Below are 19,683 nucleotides of genomic sequence, written 5' to 3'. Positions count from 1 at the left end.
CCATTTACTTGAATCAGGTGTGTTGGAGCAGGGAAACGCCTAAAAAAATGCAGGACAGTGAGAAACCCTGCTTTAGAACATACATAAGTGAATACAAATGACAAGCAGGAAAAGCAGAAGGCTTAACAGGACAAATGGAAAGGATGAGTGGGTGAGCAATAACAAATAGACAGGGGGAAAAATGTGCAGGAGGAGATGGGGGCATCTTCAGGGGAAGTGAAATTCTTCATAAAACAAGGACAAAATCCATAGTTCCATACAAGTTTATGATAAAAATCCAATGACACATCATTGTTTCATACAAAGTAACAATCAGCCAATTCAACTTAAGCTCTAATAAAAAATAAGATTAAATAAAAATGTAAAAAGAAATGCATTCATCAATGTGTTGCAAGACAAAAGGATCTTTATCTTTTCCTACAGATATCCGACAAAAATATTTCAGTTACCACATGGCAGTCTTTTTGATCCACAAAAATACACAGAACAATGTTTGTTTGTTTTTTTTAAATCAAGGAAAGACAATAAGGTTTTACTTCAACTAGGCTCTGGGATAAGAGGATATACAGAGAGTCAGTGTTGTAATCACGGGTAAAAAAAAAAAGAAGTCTGAGCCCATTCACTGAGAGTGTGAGGACAAGAATCTCTAACCCTGCCCAAGCAAAATGAGGAAAAAAGGAAAGACAACCTGTGTGTGTGGGCCGGGATGCGAAAAAGACGTTGAGACTTAAAAACCAGAAGAGTATGTGACAAAAAAGTCCAACATGTTGTGGAAAAGATCCTGATGTGATGCAGTTCAATGAGCAATAATTTTGTTTGTGTGTGCATCTTAGTAGATTCGACCTCGGCTCCTGTTTCCTCTGGCTCCGAAGCCTCGTCCTCGGCCGCCCCTAAAGCCGCCACGCTCTGCAAGTCAACAGCAAAGCAAAAGATTAGGAGGAAGAAAAACTCCCAACTCTGAAGTATTGAATACCAAATGTAGGTGTCACAAAGCACACTTTCATGACTGTTTCGTTAGTTCAGTTGTTTAGCTAGTTTGACAGTTCAGTTCAGAATAGCAGGCTTAGGTGACTCATGTCCAACTTTTTCCATTGATGTGACACAGATCTGACTTGCAGGTTGAGGACATTGACTTATGGTGCATGCATTTCAGCAAAAGCCTCCATGGATTTACGTGTGCACTCATGTCACATATCAGGTGTTCATCTGCTCAAGGGACTACATACTGAGGTGTGCAATTTAAGATGAACCGTGTTTACAATAAAGTGCCACCAAGTGCTTCTCACCATAGTTAAAATTGCCAATGGTGGCGCTGTACTTGCCACTGGGGGGATTGTAGATTTGCCGTGCATCTCTTCGGGGCAGAGGAGAAATCTGTTTTTTTGTGCTGCCACCTGAGCCCATCTCCTCAGCTGATGGGCGCTTTGCCCTAGAGGGAAAAAAAAGTAAGAGGATCTATTAGGGCAACAAGGATATTCAGCTGATGTATGAATGGCCTCTAAAAGCTAAATGTTGTGGCAAAACTGGTGACAAACAGTAGCAGCAGACTTACACTACTGCCTCTGCCTTCTGCACAGGTTTCCAGGATAGTGTGACTGTGCTCTTATATGATGGAGGGTTGTGGAATAAATCCTGCAAAGAAAAAAAGAGGAAAAAATGAGTGCAATGAAAACAGGTAACTGGTTAGAACACAATCCACATTTCCGTTTTCTATACCAGGTGACATAAACATGGAAGCCATTTTTACTATACTTAATCAAAAATACAACAAATACTGTGTGACAAAGGCAATTTTGATTTGAAGTCTCCATAAATGTGTTTTAAAATGAGAAGCACATTACCTTCATATTAATTAAAAACAATAACGTACAGCATTTGCACTATTTTGTCAACTAGTGTGTACGGCCAGCACCATACCTTAATGAGGATGTTGATGTTGTTTGTGATCTTCAGGGCCACCACTTTAATCTTGTTCTGAGTACAAACAAAATAAAAGTCAAGACAGGAGATCGTTAATGGCAGGACCTCAAACAGCACAGTTTTACAATTGCAACAAATAACGTTTTCAATCAGTTTTCTTCTTAAGGTATCACATATTACCTCGTCTGTCTTCAGAGCATCTCCTGTCTTGCCTTGAAGTGCAACTCTCAACTGTCGGATGTAGAACTGCAGGCCTCTGGCAAAGTACTGTAACCTGTTGAAATAAAACGTTTAAAAGAGCTTGCATTGATTGTCATGCACTTGTTCTTAAAGCAATCTCAATTTTGCATCAGTTCATTTATCAGTTTATGCTACATCCACTGTGCGAAATACAGGGGGGTCTGACCCTCCTGATTAACACTCGAGACCCCCTGAAAGCCTCAAAGACAAAATTTGAGTGGGGTCTAAACTAGGGCTGGACGATTAATTGAATGTTATTCATGATTTCGATCGCTTCTCACGATCATAAAAACATTATAATCGAAGAAAAAAAAAACGATTAATGTGCCGTGTGGCGTGTATGTAAATTCCTATGCTAGAAAAACGCCTTGAATGTGTTACGTGCAGCTGCAGCAAGAGTGTGACGTGTGTGGATCAATAATATGAAGAGCGAGCGATTGAAAACATGGCAGAAAGGCAGCCTTTGATGAGAAGAAATGTAGGACAATATCAGTTCCCTTGAAACACTTTGGCTTCAATTTGACGGACGTTGAGCAAAAGGAAATTGTTTGCAAAGTTTCTCGTGCCGTCGTGTCTGCTCCTCAAGGTAACACGACCAACTTATTCAGTCCCTTAAAGTTCAGTCATAAAGTGGTCCATGACCAGGCGATAAAGTAAAGTTTGTTAGTCAGCGCCACCGCAACACCGTCCACTATAAAGGACACTCTACAATGCTGTCCCATGTCCCGCAGACATCAAGAGATAACGGAGGCTAGAAGTGTGTTTTGCATGTTGTAAAACACCCCCCCCCCCCCGATTATTAATGGGTATTTCGCACACTGGGTACATCCTATACATTTTTTCACCTGATCTTAAAATCTTTGATACGCTCAGCGTCCACTTTGTCAACGAGAAAGTCTGGCAGCTTCTTTCCCAGCTGGTGGAAGCTGTAGAGGAGGCATTCGACGTAGCTGAACTGCAGTTTGGGCTCCTCACTTGTCGGGTTCTCTCCATTCTCCGCCCCCTCTGGTGGCAGAGGCATAAACTCCTACACAAACAGAAGGGCAGAAAGATCTTAATTATACATGCTTTTATGTATAAAAGTTTAGCTCAGACCATAACGATTAACCAAAATAAGACCTTTTCCAAAACATCCAAAAAGTGGATATTATTCATCAAGTTAAAAAAAAAAAAAGCAACAGAGGATATGCCTCTGCAGTGCATATTTACACATTTTTAAAAAAGGCATTCAGGGAAAAGGTTGTCACAGTTCATATTTGGGAATAAGATATTCATGAATGAAGTGTACCGTTGCAAATAAGCAGACAAAATAAGACATGAAAAGTAAATGTTACGCGACTGAATGTTAAAACAACAACAAAAAGCTGAAATCAGGAGACCAGAGACCAGGTGAAGAAACATGACTCAAACAGAAAGTGCCTCGGATGTGCTTGGGAAACAATATGAACTTAAAATTAGGCAAGTCCCCAAATAAACGAGCGGGGGAAACTGCCCATGTGTACTTGTGCATTGCCACTACAACAGGACAATCTGTTCTCACCAGCAGCTTGGTAAACAGCATGTTGACGTTGGCCTCCAACTTGTCCATGTCTCCACAGAACGGACTCATCTCAGCCAGCAGCTTCAGTACCTACAAACACACACACACACACACACACACACACACACACACAGAGAAATGTGCATTGCTAATGAGAAAAAGTGTTGTGTGGAGCAGATTAACGACCCATTAACAACATGCAGTTGGCTGACACCTCTGACAGGTGGTGGCCACACTGACTTTTATTTGCTACTACTACAAGTGCCAAATGTCAGACATTAGCAGTATCAACCTTACACCAGTTACCATACTTGTCAGGCCTACGGGAGAGAGGAGGAGCTTTACCAGGATCAAAACATTTTGAGTTTTTCTGATGACCACACTGGTGAATGAAAACTGTATATTTATTTTCAATGTGGTCCTCAAACACACTCCAGTTGGTTTCCAAGATTTACCATATTCTTAGGGGATGGGAAAACATGCAAAACTTTTCAAATACTGAGAATGTGATTCGGCACCATACAAATATGAATGAAATGCTTAAGAAGTGCAACCAGCAATTTGGTCTGCTGTCATTTACAAACCAAACATAATCTGGAACACAAGTCTCCAATATTTTATATACAAATATAAGAAGAACTCACCTCCAACTGAATGTCCACATCAGCCACTGGGCTTGTGAGGATGCTGAGGTTGGGTAGCACGTGCTCACAGAAGTAGGTTACAAAACGTGTGGAGTGGACATTTTTCTGCAAGAAGCAAAACAACAAAGTTTAATGTCTCCTGATATCATTTCCCAGCACATCGAGAAGTAAATTGTTTACTTTATTTACTGATTCATTAGAATCATAAAATAAATACTAAGTAAACACTACTGCCATAGACACATTCAATACAGAAAGAAATAACATTCTAGAAAGCACCAACGCAAATTATGCAAACAGGAATACTTGATACTTAATAATACTTAATAATTTAGCAAAATAAAACAGTGACAGTTTGAAAAATGAACTTGGCAAAAGTGAATTGGCATCACTCACAGAGAACAAGGGCAGGGCGTGGCGTGTGCACTGCATCAGACGATCAACAGTGTCAGGATCGGCCGGGTTGAGAGCCTGTTCCAGGTAAGCCTGCTCTACAACCAACTCAACCAGCTGCTGCCGTCCATGCACCGTCTGCAACGCGCGAAGGCCAGACACCACGCGCATCAGCAACACAAACTCCTCTCCGGTCGAGTCATCCAGCACCTGAGCCACAAGCAAAGAAGAGACAAGAAGGACTTTAACAAACTTTATTTTTTTTTTTTTATCAAAGATGACAAAAAAGACATAAGACTCAGATTAGGCCCATATGGAGAATTATAAGTAAAAGTATCTTTGCTACACTGAGCCCAACACAGACACTCATCAGTGATCAAAGACTATTAATCCATTCGAGATGATATGCTTACCTTCTTTGTTTCTGCAAAGACATACTCGTCCACCTCCTTTGTCATGACATCCTCTGGCAGAGTCTTTAGTTTGGTTGACAGAAACTTGATCGCTCTTTCCCGCACTATGTCCTCTCCCTGCAGGACCTGAGAAAACAGGCCTCCAAGAGTACCTGGATGACAAAAGATGAGAGCAGACAGGGTTATGCGATTCATCAGTGAGTTTTACTTAGTTTACAACAGGGAAAGTAGCACTTACCCCTTGCATCGATCTTGAAAATAGAAATCAGTGCTGCATTCACTTGGTTGAATTCTGCTGTGTCATCTGAAATGCATATAAATTAGGATTAGTCAACAGGGCTGGACATCATTCAGATTTTATGAGACATAAACAAACGTATGTTTTATTTTTTATCCCAAGATCGAGCTTCACTACACATGTTTAAGTCATGGCTGCATATGTAAAACGTCTAATATTGTAAGTCAAATTATCTTGGGTTGTGAATACCTGTCTGAAGGAGCTGAGTGAGAATATCTGCAACTCTGAGGATGTTCTCGCCAGTTGCAAACCTTGGAAGCTCCTTGATGGCCTGCCTTCGAATCTGGAACAAGACACAGTCAGTGTTATTATAGAATGAAAATGACTTTACCAAATACATTTAGCCATAAGAGGAAAACAAAGGTGCACAAAGAACCCTGCACCCTAAAAGACAATATCTGCATCCCTCTCCTAGTCCATTATAAAAACATACACGTGTTTTACTTTCATACTCACTGAAACATCCTCATCTTCACAAAGATCAAGCTGAGCATTTATGGCTGCATCAGCCAGCTCTGGAAAGCTGCTGAAAAACTTGGGAATAAACTGTGCTGCCAGGCGCTTCTCCTTAGGACCACCTTTCACGCCATCCAAGATGACTTGGTAGGCATCTTTGTGCTGTGGAGGAAGAGCAAATCTATAAATAAACATTATAATATGACACAAGCTCAAGAATTAAGTATTTCAGATTTTAGGGCCACTGTCTGTAATGCTCCCTGGAATAGTTGTGCATAAAAATGACTGAGTGAACGTTACTAACTTAGAATTACCGGTACACCTGGTTACCATAGAAACCCATTTAAATCGTCACATTAGTGCAGAAGTGCTCTGAAACTTGCCTGTGTGAGAGCACAAAGGCAATTTCATTTACACACAGATGTTTAGTAATTCTTAATGGAACTCGTCATCCATAGAAAACACTTGAATGGTGTCCTATGTGGTTTTGGGTGGAATTTAAATGGGGAAAATAAACACACAACACACAAATGCAACCAAAAACTCATTTACTAAACAACGATATTACTTTAATAGGACCAGTGCATACAACATAAACAAGTAACGCAACAAGGCCCTGAATTTGCATCGTACCGAGTACTGGATCATCATATTATACCCCATCCACCTACAGGAGACACAGGCGGCTATGATCCACAAATAATCGACAGGATGATTTAAATATGACCAATAATGAGGATCAAATAAGGGCCGCCTGTGCTGTGGGTGCCCACGGCGAGGCTGTTGCCATTAGCAGCGTTAGCTACAGTTAGCCTAGCGCGCGCACAACAACGTTACATAAGCAAACACGGTTATCAACATTAAGGGTGAAACAAACACGAGAGAACAGTCCAAAAAACACCCTCGGTTTTGTCTAAATGCGGACCCTAAAAAGTATTTTGATATTACCGTGCTGAGGTTGTCCTTAGCGTCGGCTAGGATCCCGTAGTTACGGTAGAGATCTTCAATAGTGACCGCCATCAGCGTGCGTCAGGGTGACTGCCGCTCTCAAATAAGAAAACCGCCAACAAAACCACGGAATAAAACCTTCCCTTCCGGGTCACTTTGTCTCCGCTTTCAGTCGACTGAAACACGACCAACGGTTCTCTCTACCAGCCAGTGCGTTCTGTGGAAGAGGGGACGGGGAAGAGAACTCTGCACAAGACCGTGAATGAACACCCCGACGTCGGTGCTCTCGCAATGTTCTCCGGCTAAAATGGTAAAACGCTACGGAACAAAGAAAACTGCGCATGCGCTGGTTTGACGAACCGCGCGTAGCTCCACGACACACGTGACACGGGTCTGCGCAGAGAGCGCAGACTGCGCTGTTGTGCGCAGTAAATAACCCTCTCAAAGAGGCTTGTGAACAGATACAACAATAAAGCTTGAAAAATAATTGCAAAATAATCACACTCATATGTACAGAAGTACAGAAGAGTATTAGAGCCACATGTAACAGTCAAAATTCTTCTTGAGTCAATTATGATTTTCTTACTATTAAAAACTTCTCTAAAATTTCTCACTTTTTTTCTCAGAATTCTGACTTTATACAATTCTTTACTTTAGTATTAGAAATAAAATAAATATATACATAAATATTCATCCATCCATCCATCCATTATCTACCGCTTTATCCTCCACCAGAGGGTCACAGGGGGTGCTGTGCCTATCTCAGCTGACATTGGTCAATAGGCAGGGTACAATTCGCCAGTCCATCACAGGGCCACATATAGAAGCAAACTCCTTGCAGAAAGGCCCTTGTTCCGAAGTTATTCCAAACAGGGCTCAAACACTGCTGCAAAGGCAAGAGCGCTAACCACTACACCAACCGTGGGCCCATATATAAATATGTAAATGTGAAAAATTTACATTTCGCAATTACATATTTATATATGGGCCCACGGAAAGGATTGTTGTAAGCCTGTATAAATAAACTAAATTTAATGTACTTTATTTATACAGCCCTACAACAATCCTTTCGGTGAACCAAAAGAGCTTTACAACAGTTAGTAAATAAAGAGGAAACAAATAAGAGTAATTAAAAACAGTAAAGCAATAAAATAGCGCAAAATAAAATAACATAGAATAAGATAAAAGATAAAAAGTGTCACCATGCTATTCATGGCATGAATTCTGAGATGAAGTCATAATACTGACTTTATTGTCGTAATTCATGCCATTCTTCTGTACATCTGTATATATGACCTCTGATAGTAAATGAAAAGAAATATAAATCAAAAAAGGAAAATCAGTGCCAACACTTTTATTGAGCCAAATAAATTGCAACAAAAAATATGTACAAGCGTCATTCCCTTAAAAAAGTTTCTGGTATCACGTGGTGAAGCATAAGCAGAAGAAAAGTGGCTTCACAGGAATCTGATTCCTGCTCCAAACTGGACCCCGTCACATATCCTGCAAGGAGAAGAGAACATTATTTCAAAGCAATTTCAAATAACCCACAAATCTGATTATTTCTGGTGCATCAGAATCAGAGAGCAGGGATGGATTTATACCAGAGGTATCGACTGATGCCAATATCAATCTCATACTGTAGTTTAAACAATTTACTTGACTAATAAAACAGCTGCACTGATGCATTTGCCACCTAAGAATAACCAGAAATTTCAAATACATATCGCTTCAACTTCAACTGTGGAACAAATATTCTACTCCCATAACGGAAGAAATAAATAACCTACAACATGCCTTTTGCTTCTCTTTTCAGTGTGAGTAACCCTGAATGAGATGAGACCTAATGTTAAATTTTATTATTCAGTGGTTGTTTGCAGGGGGTGATACTGGGGATCGAGTGTACCTGGTGTCTCAGCTAACCTAAACCTAACCCTATACCTGTCTCCATTCTGGACACCCATGGGAATGCAGTAATTCAACTCCAGCCTGGCAATGTTCCCCAAACGCACAACAATGCCCAGTCCATACGACCAACGGATGCATTCTGCCAGTTTCTTCAGATGTGCTTGTGGCCCCTCACCTAAATGAAAATAGACATATAGTTTAGTTTAGGCCAAACAGTGGATCTGTGCAAAAGTCAGCATCAGTTACCTAAGCAGTTGGTACCTATAACACCAAAAATGATCCTTCCTGAACCATCCTTCTAATTAAAATGAATTCATGTTAAGATCTGCTCCATTTAATATGAACCCTAAACTGTAATTTTAAATTGCTCACCATAGTTGAGGTTACACAGGTTTCCGGCATTGAGGAAGAAGTGTGTTCTGAAGAGGTCACCAAAGCCGCCTCTTCCTGGTCTGAAGGGAAGAGGGGTATAGAGATGGAGGCCTCCAGCCCAGTAGGCCTCTCCTCCCATGTAGTCACCTGCCACACCAGTAATCCCAGCACACAAGCTTGCAATCAATCATCTAACTCCAGTGTGGTTATCAAGGAAATCAGCTACCTCAGTTAGTACCTCACCTTCACTCTGTGGGCCCATACTGTACATGCTGAATCCCCTGATGCTAGTGGGGCCACCCAGGTAGAACCTAGAAGTCAAAATAAGACAAATTCCCAGAGGTTTTATGACGACAATGGGTCTTGTTCAGATGTTTGCAAATTAAATACACAGATAAATGCTGGTCTCCTGAAAACAAATTGAAGTTATTGTATTTTACTTGGGTCATTAAATCACAGTCTCCATTATCAGCAGCAGTGACTTGTTATGCAGCACCCACTGCAACAATGAAGGTATCTTCAGTGCAATACTGCTGCAAAATGGGCCATAAAAAAACATTTTCTTCTGTGACTCATGAGTCAAATTCGAACACCATGAAACACATATTCATCTGTGACTTACACTTTGATTAAATCACAATCTAACTCAACATTGTGTCTGAGGGTGGCCAAAGTCAAAGAAATCACCTGGACACTTTAATAATAGCAATAGACTGCAGAATATTACTGTACCTGTCTGCTACGTTTGTTGGCTTCTCACCGATGGGTAGAAGCAAACCACCCCACATTGAAGCAGAGAGGACCTGGAGGAGACAATTACAGGGGTTTAATAAGGTCCCATCAAATAACTAAACCAACATTGTTGGACATAATCAAAAATATGAAATGTTTAAACTCACAGAGTCCCAGAAGAGTGATTTGTTGAGCTGGATCTCAAAGTCCTCCTTCAGGAAACTGACGTCTCCCCCAGTGTAACCAGCAAGTTCCTACACAACCACAACATAAGTAATGTTGTTCTCATGTATCATTTGAATATCTGACTAAACTGGTAAACTACAAACCTGGTGGATCTTTAGTAAGCCACCTTTCCTGGGAAGGATGGAGGAATTCCTGGTGTCAATGACCATAGCGTGCTGGGAAAAAAATGGCTTTCTTAATATACGCGATACAGATTATTGTCACCCTATCTTAAATATAATCACTGGATTACAGGTGTGATGTGAATTTTCTGTCAGAGGGAGCTATTTCAAATCCAACATAAAAATGAGATGTAAAATTGCAGACAAACACCGAAAGTGAGGACTTGAGGGAATGGCCACTCTCCTCGCGGATGGCAAATGATGCAGTGCGAGCCAAACAGTTCAGCTCTCTCCAAACTCCCTCCCACTTCAGTGTTTGATTGGTCTTCCACAATGGGAACTGTGTGTGACAGATCGATAACAGGTTTGTACAGTTATCGTGCAACAAATTTAAAAAAAAAATGTGTCTTTATAAAAATCAAATAACAATGGCCCTGGGACAGTCTATAAAATCAGCTTTTTAAATCATGTACGATATATTACTAGAAACAAGTATTTACACTTAGTTCTGCAGAGACGCCTCGATCTGTCTCCCTCAGTGAACTCCACGGAAATTGACCTGTTACCTTGTACAGGTTGAGTGTGATACTGAAAATGAAAAAGGAAATTTAAATACCCTACAAAGATCACGTCCTGATTGTGAACTACACCCATCTATAGTAACTGCTATACAATAATAAGTCATTGACTGTGCCTTTTAACTGACGGTCTTGTCTTATGTCAAACCACAGCCACACGACAAAGCCTTCCCACAGATATTATAGGCACACCTGCAAAGTCATTACAACTGTAAGAGAAGTTATTTTATGGAGCTGCTCATAACTTACTTGCGTTCAAAGTGGCCAGGTTGGGGTTTGAAGAAGGACAAGCCATAGGATGTCTCTTTGGTGCCATAGGAGAACTGAAAGTTGAGTTTCTCTGCACGACCAAGTACATTAGGTAACTTTAGCCCCAGTACCTGAAATTAAAGTCGGTATGATAAGATCATCACAATGACAAACACCTTTAAAATTATTCAAAATTGACTAATTGTCAATAGAAAGAAACTGATTTGGCAATTTTGATGGAAGTGGATGGTGACAGAAACTATTATAGTGCTCACCATGCTCCCTTCATTGTTTCCAACCATTGTATTGTAGCTGCCTGTTAATCGTCTCAGCTCAATGACCTCAAAGGTCACATCAAGGCCGTTAGCAAGAGCATCATCACCTAAAATAAAAAAAATATGGAACTGTTAAAGATTGCTGATCCTATTAAAGAAAATGGATCGTTATAATTTGTACATGTATTGGAAAGACTGTGCTCTGAATGTCTGTACCTCGAGAAGTGTCAATAACAACTTCCACTTTTCTGAAAATACCAAGACGTAGCAGCTTCTGTCGAGCTTCATGAGACTTTCGCATGACCTGTACCACAAATTAAACCATGCTTTTATGCCCGGTAGATGTTATTCACAAGCACAAACTCAACAACCCTTCAGGTGATGGTTCAGTTAAACAGGAAAAAACTGATTTTATCCACTTATCTAAAAGCGAACCTAATACAATTTATCCGTAACATGCTGATCGATTATGGAGAAGTAACCAAAGTCGTCGTGCCATCTACACATACACCTACATCAATCAAGTTTTTTGCCCGGAAAACATCTGCAATTTCATACGTCAACAAGTCCTCTTTGGTTTTTCCGAGGCCGTCTATGTGCACTCTTTGAACCACAACCTGAGAAACAAGAGAAACAGACAACATTGGGAAAATGAACAACACACGGTAGAGATAGTGTCCCAGAGTGTGGTACAATTATTGTCTGAAACAAACATAAAAATCTTACATCTTTGTTTTCAAGAACTTCTTGTTTCGGCTGCTGTTCAATCTCTGCAGCCTCTATGTCGTCCGGTTGAACGCCAAGCTCTGGCCCTTGCATGGGCAGAGGGTCCAGGCTCTGCAACACAAAACATCATTTCATAATTTCAGAGTCATGACAGAGCTATCAGGTCTACTGTGTAGTTATATCCTTGACATTTGACCTCCTAAACATTTTAGAGCTTCAAACCTCTGTTCCAATTAGTCCAACTACAGCCTATCTGCAAGTAAGACTGAACTTTATTAAGCGCAATTACATAATTGTACAATATGTAAGTAAAAAGTGCCACTGCTCATTTATTTCTATTTTCTGCTTTAACTTGAATATAATTAAATGTCGTTCATTTACTCTTATCTTCACTTGTTTTTCAGACTCAGACTTATATAAAAATCTATGAAATATGACAAATTCTTTAAAAGGGGGATCCTGTTCATCCACCTTTATTTAGATATGTATCATATCCCCAGATTGTTGAACCCACTACAATAGGGGCAGCATTTCTGTATAACCACTTAATGGGTGTTAATACATATCAACAAATAAAAATTAGAGATGACGCTTGTTTTCATTAAAATCACTAATTAAACATCATAAAAAGTCTGCCCATGGATGCCTTACTTCCCTTAACAAATGAACATACTCTATCTTATAATAGTTAAGACAGAAATATGAAATATGTTTTATATGTTATTAGTGTCACGTTGTTAACCGGATGTTCATGTTTTGCAGGTTGCCTTGGCCAGTTACTTTGTCATTTTTAGGGAGACTTTAACATCTGTCTAGTGACTACAGATGAAAAATAGCCTCTTGGCTAATTCTGGCGCATTTACAGCAATATTATCAATGTGCACTGTCCCTGTTGTCAAATAAATATATATATATATATATAAAAGAGTGTATGTAATTATTATTTATTCATATTTATTGTTACCTATTTTTATTTTTGCAAAAATTGTTGACTACCATACTATATAGTGTTTTATAACGCGTTTAAAGCATTCATTAATTCATTAATTCAATAAAAGGACCATCTTATCTTATCATTGTGGTCAGCATGATTGTCTGACATTCATATACAATTCCACTTTGTCATGGAAAATAGCTACAATTGTCTGGGGAGTGACTTAAACCCGCTGTGATGTGTGTTGGGTTCAATGGGGGCACCATATCCTAATTTCTAGGGCCGGCCCTGCTGTCCCTACACGCTAATGCATCAACATAGAAGCAATGGGAAAATTAAAAGAAAGCTAGCGACACACTTTATGAGCATCCTGTTTTCGAGTCTGCAGACATTTTAGAGCAAAACGTGCAGAAAACACCACTGTTGCCGCTGCGGGAGCCTGTGGTTAGTGACAGTGACAGTAAAGGAGAAGACCACACCACTCCACCGTTTGCGGTATACAGTAAAAGATAACTAGAGCATGTTGTGTGAGCACAACACATCAGAGTGGAAGCACCGGTAGCGTTTCATTGAACAAAAGACAATGAATCAACCTTTCACTGAGAACTTAAAACAGTTTTAACAGTCACAGAACTGAACGCCTCGCCTTGTTGCTGGATGTACAATATAAATATGTTCTTACAGGACACCAGAGCAAACCTGACCACACTACTGTCTGACACACACACACACACACACACACACATTGGGCTGTGACAGACACATACAGACAGACAGAGAGGTCACAGTCATGGCCGACACTTTAACCGGACATTCTCTTACCCGGGCGTGAACGGTGCCCATGTTGAGCTCCACAGGACGCTGTCCTGCTGAATATGGACGGAATGTAAGTGAAAATAAAACTACTTTAACACACGAGTAAGCGGAGAAAGACTACGACCGTCTGTGAAAGGAGGCGGCCATGTCACTTCCTAACCACGCCCCCCTCTGCTGATGCGCGTTCAACACGTCAACGCTGCAAAATCCGTAGTTAGTTTTTACTTTTTTACCAGGACTTATTATGATAAAAGGCTTTAACGTTTAATTGGTAGACATGATATGCACTATCTATATACTATATCTGCAACGCCATTCTTACTGGTCAAAGCTACAGTTACAGATATCTGTAATTCGGTTTTTACTCGCAACAGTAACGTCACTTTTTCCATTCACGTGTATGGGCTCTTTCATTATAGATAAATAAAGATTCAGTTGTGAATGTCTCTAATTCGCTTCAGATATCTACAACGTCATTATGACTAGTTATAATTCAAGTTAAAGATATATGTAACTATCCCCAATTGAAGAGATCTACTTTGTCCTTCAAGATATCTTGAATTAAGTTTCACATAGTCAAAATGAAGTTGTAGATATCTCTAATTTGTATCGTGACTAGTCATAGTGACATATCTGAAACTGGAATTAAAGATATGGCAAAAGTGACATCATTCTGACTAGTATTAACTGAATTTCAGATCATTTGTAACTGCAGTTTAGACTAGTAAGAAGGATGCAGATATCTACAACTATATTTCATACTATTCCCAATGAGATTCCACATGGTCAAACTGTCACTTCCATGATAAAATACATCTCAATAAACCATGTATGTCCAAACCATAATTTATTGATTTTTCTATCCTTAGCCGTCCAGTGACATCATATCAACATCCCTTTGTAGATTCCTGTTTTGTGCACTGTACAATGCTTTCTTTTTCTGGGTCCTTTTGCACATTTGTATCACAGAGGCTGAGTACAATTTAAAAGTGTCCATATGTTCCTGAGCATCTCTGCAGGCCTTGTAGTCTGTAAAATCAATCACACAAAAAGAGAAGATTTTTTTAAAAAGTGTCTTAGTATTGTCTTTATTGTGATGTTATATATATATATATATGTTTAGATTATAAAAGCTGGCCTTACGCTTCTGTTTTGAATGTCTTGTGAGATATTCTGTCTTCATTGACACCTTCGGGGCATTCATTGATGTCCTTAATGCCCAGTGTGACCAGTGCTGTGGGTTAAAGGATCAGTGACAAAGAAAATCCACATTTGGTTGATATTGATAACGTTATACATTGTTGTAATAATAATGATGATAACATTGTATGCGATGGTACCTCACCCTGCTTGTATTGTTCAAAAGTGATGTAGTTTTGATTAGCAGGGTCCAGTATTCCGAAGACTGCGTCCAGGTTGGAGTCGTCAAACATATTTGGCCCTTTCACGCCACTCTGTTTGGAATTCTTCAGCTGTTCCAGCTGCTCAATAAGAAACTCTCTGGGGTTTTCTGAATGAAAGAACAATTTAATGTATCAATAAACTCCAAACTTAAATTATTACTACTTTAGGGAGGGTTTATAAAAAGATTCAGACTAAACAAACATATATATAAGGCAGAAGGAGCTGCACTGGACACATACAGAGGAGGGACAGTGATTATAGTGGACAAAGGCTGTTGGAGATGGAGCTGCTGGACAGGAGGAAAAGAAGAAAACCACAGAGAAGATGCATGGATGTTGTGAAGGAAGGACACATGAGGACACGGGAGGCATCTGGCGACCCCTACAGGGAGAAGCTGATATAACAAGCACCAGTCGCTATTGTTATCTTATCAAATGTTATAATATTGAGTATTAAATAATTTATCCAGGCTTTAGCATCACTGGATAAAATCATTATATCCAATTGATTAAAAACCCCAACACCTGTTTGAAAACAGTTTCAACAAAGACTGAAAAGTGTGTAATGTAAGAAATGTGTTCCTAAAAGAAATGATTAAAAACAAATATTTCATCACTAACCGGGTCTGTAAAAGAAGAGCATACTGGTCAGATTGTCCACGAGCTCGATTACTTTGTGTTTTTTGAGATAATCAGCGGCATCTTGTTCTCTCTGCGTCGCCATCTTCTTCTACTTCACTTTTGTTTCGGCCTGTTGCCATGACAACAACATCTGTCGTGTGCGCGCGCGCACGCAAAAGAAATCCCACACAAAGAATAAAACCCACTCGATCTTACGTTGGTAATAATATCATACCAAAATATATTGTGCAAGTACGAATATGTGATGTGATGACGTCATGGAATCCATCTATTACGTTGTTGCTACGTGGTTCCTCCTATTTATCACCATTATATTCACAAACGGCACATTATGGACAGATTTTCAGATTCAGATTTCCAAATCAATTTGATAAATAAACATCATGTTACTTTCATTCCTCAGACTTTCACCGTTGTGTATTTATTTCATTTTGATTACACAGTAGTGTCATACATTGTTTTATTAGCATATTATCAACATCAAAGAAAAATATAATAATTTTAGTTAATCTGATCTTATTCATGAATGTGACATGTATCATCTCACTAGTATCAAACCCAATACCCATGCAGTTACCTGGTTTGATTTGGTTAAAGATTTGCCCTATGTATGAGATATTCCAGCACAGCATTATTCAATGGTCAACACATATTTTTGGCTGGCAACTTGTTCTACCAATTTGGTAAAACATTACATTTAATAAAAATTGGAATAAACATCAGTTGAGTCGACAAAAAGGTTGCATTTCACAAACGTTCATATGTTGCGGAGCATCTCTTCAGGCCTTGGATTCTGTGGAAACAACAATGTTTTATACGCCTGAATATTGTCCATGTGCCATGATGTTTTGATTATAGCAGCTGGACTTACGCTTCGGTTTTGAATGTCTTGCTGGATATTCTGTCTTCACTGACACCTTCAGGACATTCATTGATGTCCTTAATGCCCAGTGTGATCAGTGCTGTGGGGAAAATTGTCAGAGAGAGAATGAATTCACTGTTCATTGTTAAAAAAAAAAAAAAAAAAAACATGAGAGATGTTTGAATTTTAGTATAATATATAGCAAGAAAAACTTGAATATTTTGTGCTCACCTTGCTTGTATTGTGCAAAAGTGATGTAGTTTTGATTTGTGGGGTCCAGTATTCCGAAGACTGCGTTCAGGTTGGTGTCGTCAAACAAATTTGGCCCTTTCACACCGCTCCGTTTGGAACTTTTCAGTTGTTCCAGCTGCTCAATAAGAAACTCTCTGGGTTTCTCTGGACGAAAGAATCAATCACAACACAACAATGACAGTCATAGTGTTCCGTTTAAGACAATACAAACGGCAAAGTTTTGGCTAAAAGAGGGCAATAAAAATACTGTAAATACTGCAAACACCCATTGTCCTTTAAATTATCACTAACCAGGTCTGTAAAAGAAGAGCATGCTGGTCATATTGTCCATGAGCTCAATTATTTTGTGTTTTTCGAGATATTCAGAAGTGTCCTGTTCTCTCTGCGTTGACACCATCTCAGCATCCATTTTGAATCGTCCTTTTTGTTCTTTTTTGGGCGTTTTACAGTAGTGAACCCTGAAGATTTTAAAGTCAGCTTTCATACTGCCTTTAATCAGATTAAAGGCAGATGTGAAACAGCTGTCCTTTCATTTTAAAATGAGGCCGACTCAGCATCCATAGTATCCCTGTCTAGTGTGGAATGGTTTTCCTGATATGAAGCTTATCTTGTAATTTAGAATTTAACAAATTTTTACAACAATTACCTCATTTATTTAGTCTTCTTTGTCAGAATTATCAATGACTTCATAACTTTAGCACAGTTGCAGTGTGTTTATGAATCCATTGCTGTTTTTTATACATTTCATCACTCCATATACAAATGCAATCAAATTCAGAATCACGAGACAACAAATGAATACACATCTGCGTGGATGTATGAAAAAAAATATTGGATATGTTTCAAACAACATCCTTATTGCAGGCAACCAAACACCAGAGGTGTAGCAATCGATTGATTCCACTCTTGTTTGTTCCGGTAAAAGAAAACGCCAAACACAGAAGGTAACAGTTTCCGATGATCCAGAAACGTCTTGCTTCAACGTCCAGGCACAATTCTGCTTCGAGCTACTGAAAAAACTGAGCTGCTTCAGTCTGCTTCACTGAGAGTCCACCACACAGAGGATGTTTAGTTCAACATCAGTCCACTTTTTGGTTGGCAGCAAGCTGCTGTAAAGTAGCAGTAGCTTCTTCTCTGACTTTGTAGCCCAGCAGTTCTGTCTGAAGCTCCCCAGGCTTTGGTGGGATCTCTGGTATGCTCTGGAATAACACACACAAACACATATGAACAATAAAACTCCAGTTTTTCCAGCAGAAAGCAGAGTGATTTATCAACCTGACAACGACTTCAACAATTTATCTTTTAATTGATGATTACTCTACTACTAAATTAGTCACCAACTATTTTCATGATTGATTATCAGTTTGAGTTTTCTTAGCTCCTCTGTGACAGTAATCTGAATATCTTTGTTTTGTGGACCAAACACGACATTTAAGGACAACATTCAATATGCTGGGTGCCCTTAAAAACACACACTATATTGTCTGAAACAAATGTTCCAGCATATAGTTGTATGTAATAATAACCATGGCAATTTGCATACGTTTTAATAGTAACACAAATAACCTAAAAAGACCACCATAATAATATCAATCAGAAGAAGTTTTACTATAGCCCATGTCAATCCTTAGAAATCAGGGCAGACAACGGCTGACACATGATGGTGCATTTCACTGAAAGTGTACTACACCAACAAGAAGATCAACATTTTTGGTACTTGCAAGCCACCGTAGTTCCTTGACACTCTTGGGAAATGGAAGGGTGAGGTTTATTGATCATCTACACAGGAAACACAGTTTATATTGTCCCTTACCAGATCGGGCAAGTAGTACTGGTGGACGAACTGTGCTCCTGCAAACATGGCCAGCATGCTAGCACCAAACATCCTCAGGTACCGAGGCCAAGACACACCGGCTGGCATCTTTGTGGATTTTCTTCACCTGGAAATTGAGAGAAAACTGCAATATATACCAAAAAGAACCATCTCATCTTTTTCTGTTCTCCTTTTTTTCCACACATAATATGTTCTGTGTTCATTTTTTAAAGTAGTTTGTACAGGTAGAGATAAAGACATCTTAAATGTCATTACTGGAAAAAAGGGGACATATAATCGTATACTCTGCTAAAGGTTCAATACTGATATCTATCTAAATAAGTATTAATTCAAGAAATTCTTAATGCAATATAAAAAAAAACAACCTTATTCTTCCTGGCCTTCCCCAAATTGTGCTGAATGTTCAATACTAAAAAATGCAATTTGCTATTCCACTATAAAATAATAATTTTTAAAAAATCTTCAATACTTTTTTGTTTCTCCTTCTTGACCTCTGTCATGTTTAAAAGCAAAGCTAATACATTTTAAGTGGACATTTAAAGAAAAGAAAAAAGAAAAGTTGGCCCCACCTTTAGTAACGATATGAGTAATATCATTCTGTAAATATTTCACTTAAAAAAATCCTTCATATGTTTTCGGGGACGAACAGCTGAGTGGTTCGGTCATACTGTGTTTGTTAGCACTAATGTGACAGCTAACAGGGTAACAGTTAAAACAAACAATAACGACAGAGCAATAGACATAAAGTGACATAAACGAACACTGGAAAGACCTTACCTCGGTTATTCCACTGTTATTTACACAGATCCTCACAAAATTAGCAGAATTTCGTCATGTTTCGTCAAGTGTTCGTCAGGTCCATGGATGGTCAGGTCACGCCGCTGTTTGGCTAACCCGGTGA

General features: G+C 39.2%; 4 protein-coding genes across 4 annotated transcripts; all 4 read right to left on the bottom strand.

The window, feature by feature from the left end:
* Positions 1-288: 288 nt before the first annotated feature.
* api5 (apoptosis inhibitor 5) lies at positions 289-7,133 on the bottom strand. The gene is made up of 14 exons (XM_083893154.1): positions 6,853-7,133; positions 5,905-6,066; positions 5,638-5,731; positions 5,389-5,454; positions 5,151-5,302; positions 4,741-4,947; positions 4,345-4,449; positions 3,701-3,790; positions 3,006-3,187; positions 2,101-2,194; positions 1,918-1,974; positions 1,553-1,632; positions 1,287-1,429; positions 289-906 (listed from the first exon to the last, which is right to left on the bottom strand). The coding sequence occupies exons 1-14, from the start codon at positions 6,922-6,924 to the stop codon at positions 830-832; spliced, it is 1,581 nt and encodes a 526-aa protein (XP_083749280.1). The 5' UTR covers positions 6,925-7,133; the 3' UTR covers positions 289-829.
* A 1,135-nt stretch (positions 7,134-8,268) lies between these two features.
* Positions 8,269-13,935, bottom strand: samm50 (SAMM50 sorting and assembly machinery component). Its single transcript, XM_083893996.1, has 15 exons — positions 13,796-13,935; positions 12,040-12,150; positions 11,829-11,930; positions 11,530-11,617; positions 11,314-11,420; positions 11,039-11,169; positions 10,712-10,799; positions 10,423-10,551; positions 10,194-10,265; positions 10,032-10,118; positions 9,865-9,935; positions 9,376-9,443; positions 9,133-9,279; positions 8,794-8,935; positions 8,269-8,355 (listed from the first exon to the last, which is right to left on the bottom strand). Exons 1-15 carry the CDS (start codon positions 13,814-13,816, stop codon positions 8,310-8,312), a joined length of 1,410 nt encoding a protein of 469 aa, XP_083750122.1. The 5' UTR covers positions 13,817-13,935; the 3' UTR covers positions 8,269-8,309.
* A 993-nt stretch (positions 13,936-14,928) lies between these two features.
* Positions 14,929-17,357, bottom strand: LOC310930699 (uncharacterized protein; the record flags this gene model as incomplete). The annotated part of the gene is made up of 7 exons (XM_083893741.1): positions 14,929-15,023; positions 15,135-15,299; positions 15,814-15,922; positions 16,121-16,130; positions 16,706-16,796; positions 16,928-17,092; positions 17,240-17,357. 7 exons carry the CDS (start codon positions 17,355-17,357, stop codon positions 14,929-14,931), a joined length of 753 nt encoding a protein of 250 aa, XP_083749867.1.
* Positions 17,358-17,621: 264 nt separating this feature from the next.
* Positions 17,622-19,680, bottom strand: uqcc6 (ubiquinol-cytochrome c reductase complex assembly factor 6). Its single transcript, XM_083894096.1, has 3 exons — positions 19,560-19,680; positions 18,762-18,888; positions 17,622-18,147 (listed from the first exon to the last, which is right to left on the bottom strand). Exons 2-3 carry the CDS (start codon positions 18,867-18,869, stop codon positions 18,028-18,030), a joined length of 228 nt encoding a protein of 75 aa, XP_083750222.1. The 5' UTR covers positions 18,870-18,888; positions 19,560-19,680; the 3' UTR covers positions 17,622-18,027.
* Between the last annotated feature and the right edge of the window lie 3 nt (positions 19,681-19,683).

The sequence above is a fragment of the Microchirus variegatus genome (genome assembly GCF_963457635.1).
Source record: "Microchirus variegatus genome assembly, chromosome: 8".
Lineage (NCBI taxonomy): Eukaryota > Metazoa > Chordata > Actinopteri > Pleuronectiformes > Soleidae > Microchirus > Microchirus variegatus.
Note: the sequence above shows the minus strand (reverse complement) of the source record. Positions and strands in the feature narration are given on the sequence as shown.

Excerpts from the sequence above, each read along its gene's own strand:
- api5 (XM_083893154.1), bottom strand. The coding sequence starts at position 6,924 with ATGGCGGTCACTATTGAAGATCTCTACCGTAACTACGGGATCCTAGCC. Across the intron at positions 4,948-5,150 it reads TCTTTGCAGAAACAAAGAAG|GTGCTGGATGACTCGACCGG; the intron begins GTAAGCATATCA and ends CTTGTGGCTCAG. Across the intron at positions 1,975-2,100 it reads ATGCTCTGAAGACAGACGAG|AACAAGATTAAAGTGGTGGC; the intron begins GTAATATGTGAT and ends GTTTGTACTCAG.
- samm50 (XM_083893996.1), bottom strand. The coding sequence starts at position 13,816 with ATGGGCACCGTTCACGCCCGG. Across the intron at positions 10,552-10,711 it reads GCGTCTCTGCAGAACTAAGT|TTCCCATTGTGGAAGACCAA; the intron begins GTAAATACTTGT and ends TGTCACACACAG. Across the intron at positions 9,936-10,031 it reads AATCACTCTTCTGGGACTCT|GTCCTCTCTGCTTCAATGTG; the intron begins GTGAGTTTAAAC and ends TGTCTCCTCCAG.
- uqcc6 (XM_083894096.1), bottom strand. The coding sequence starts at position 18,869 with ATGCCAGCCGGTGTGTCTTGGCCTCGGTACCTGAGGATGTTTGGTGCT. Across the intron at positions 18,148-18,761 it reads AGTACTACTTGCCCGATCTG|AGCATACCAGAGATCCCACC; the intron begins GTAAGGGACAAT and ends GTGTTATTCCAG.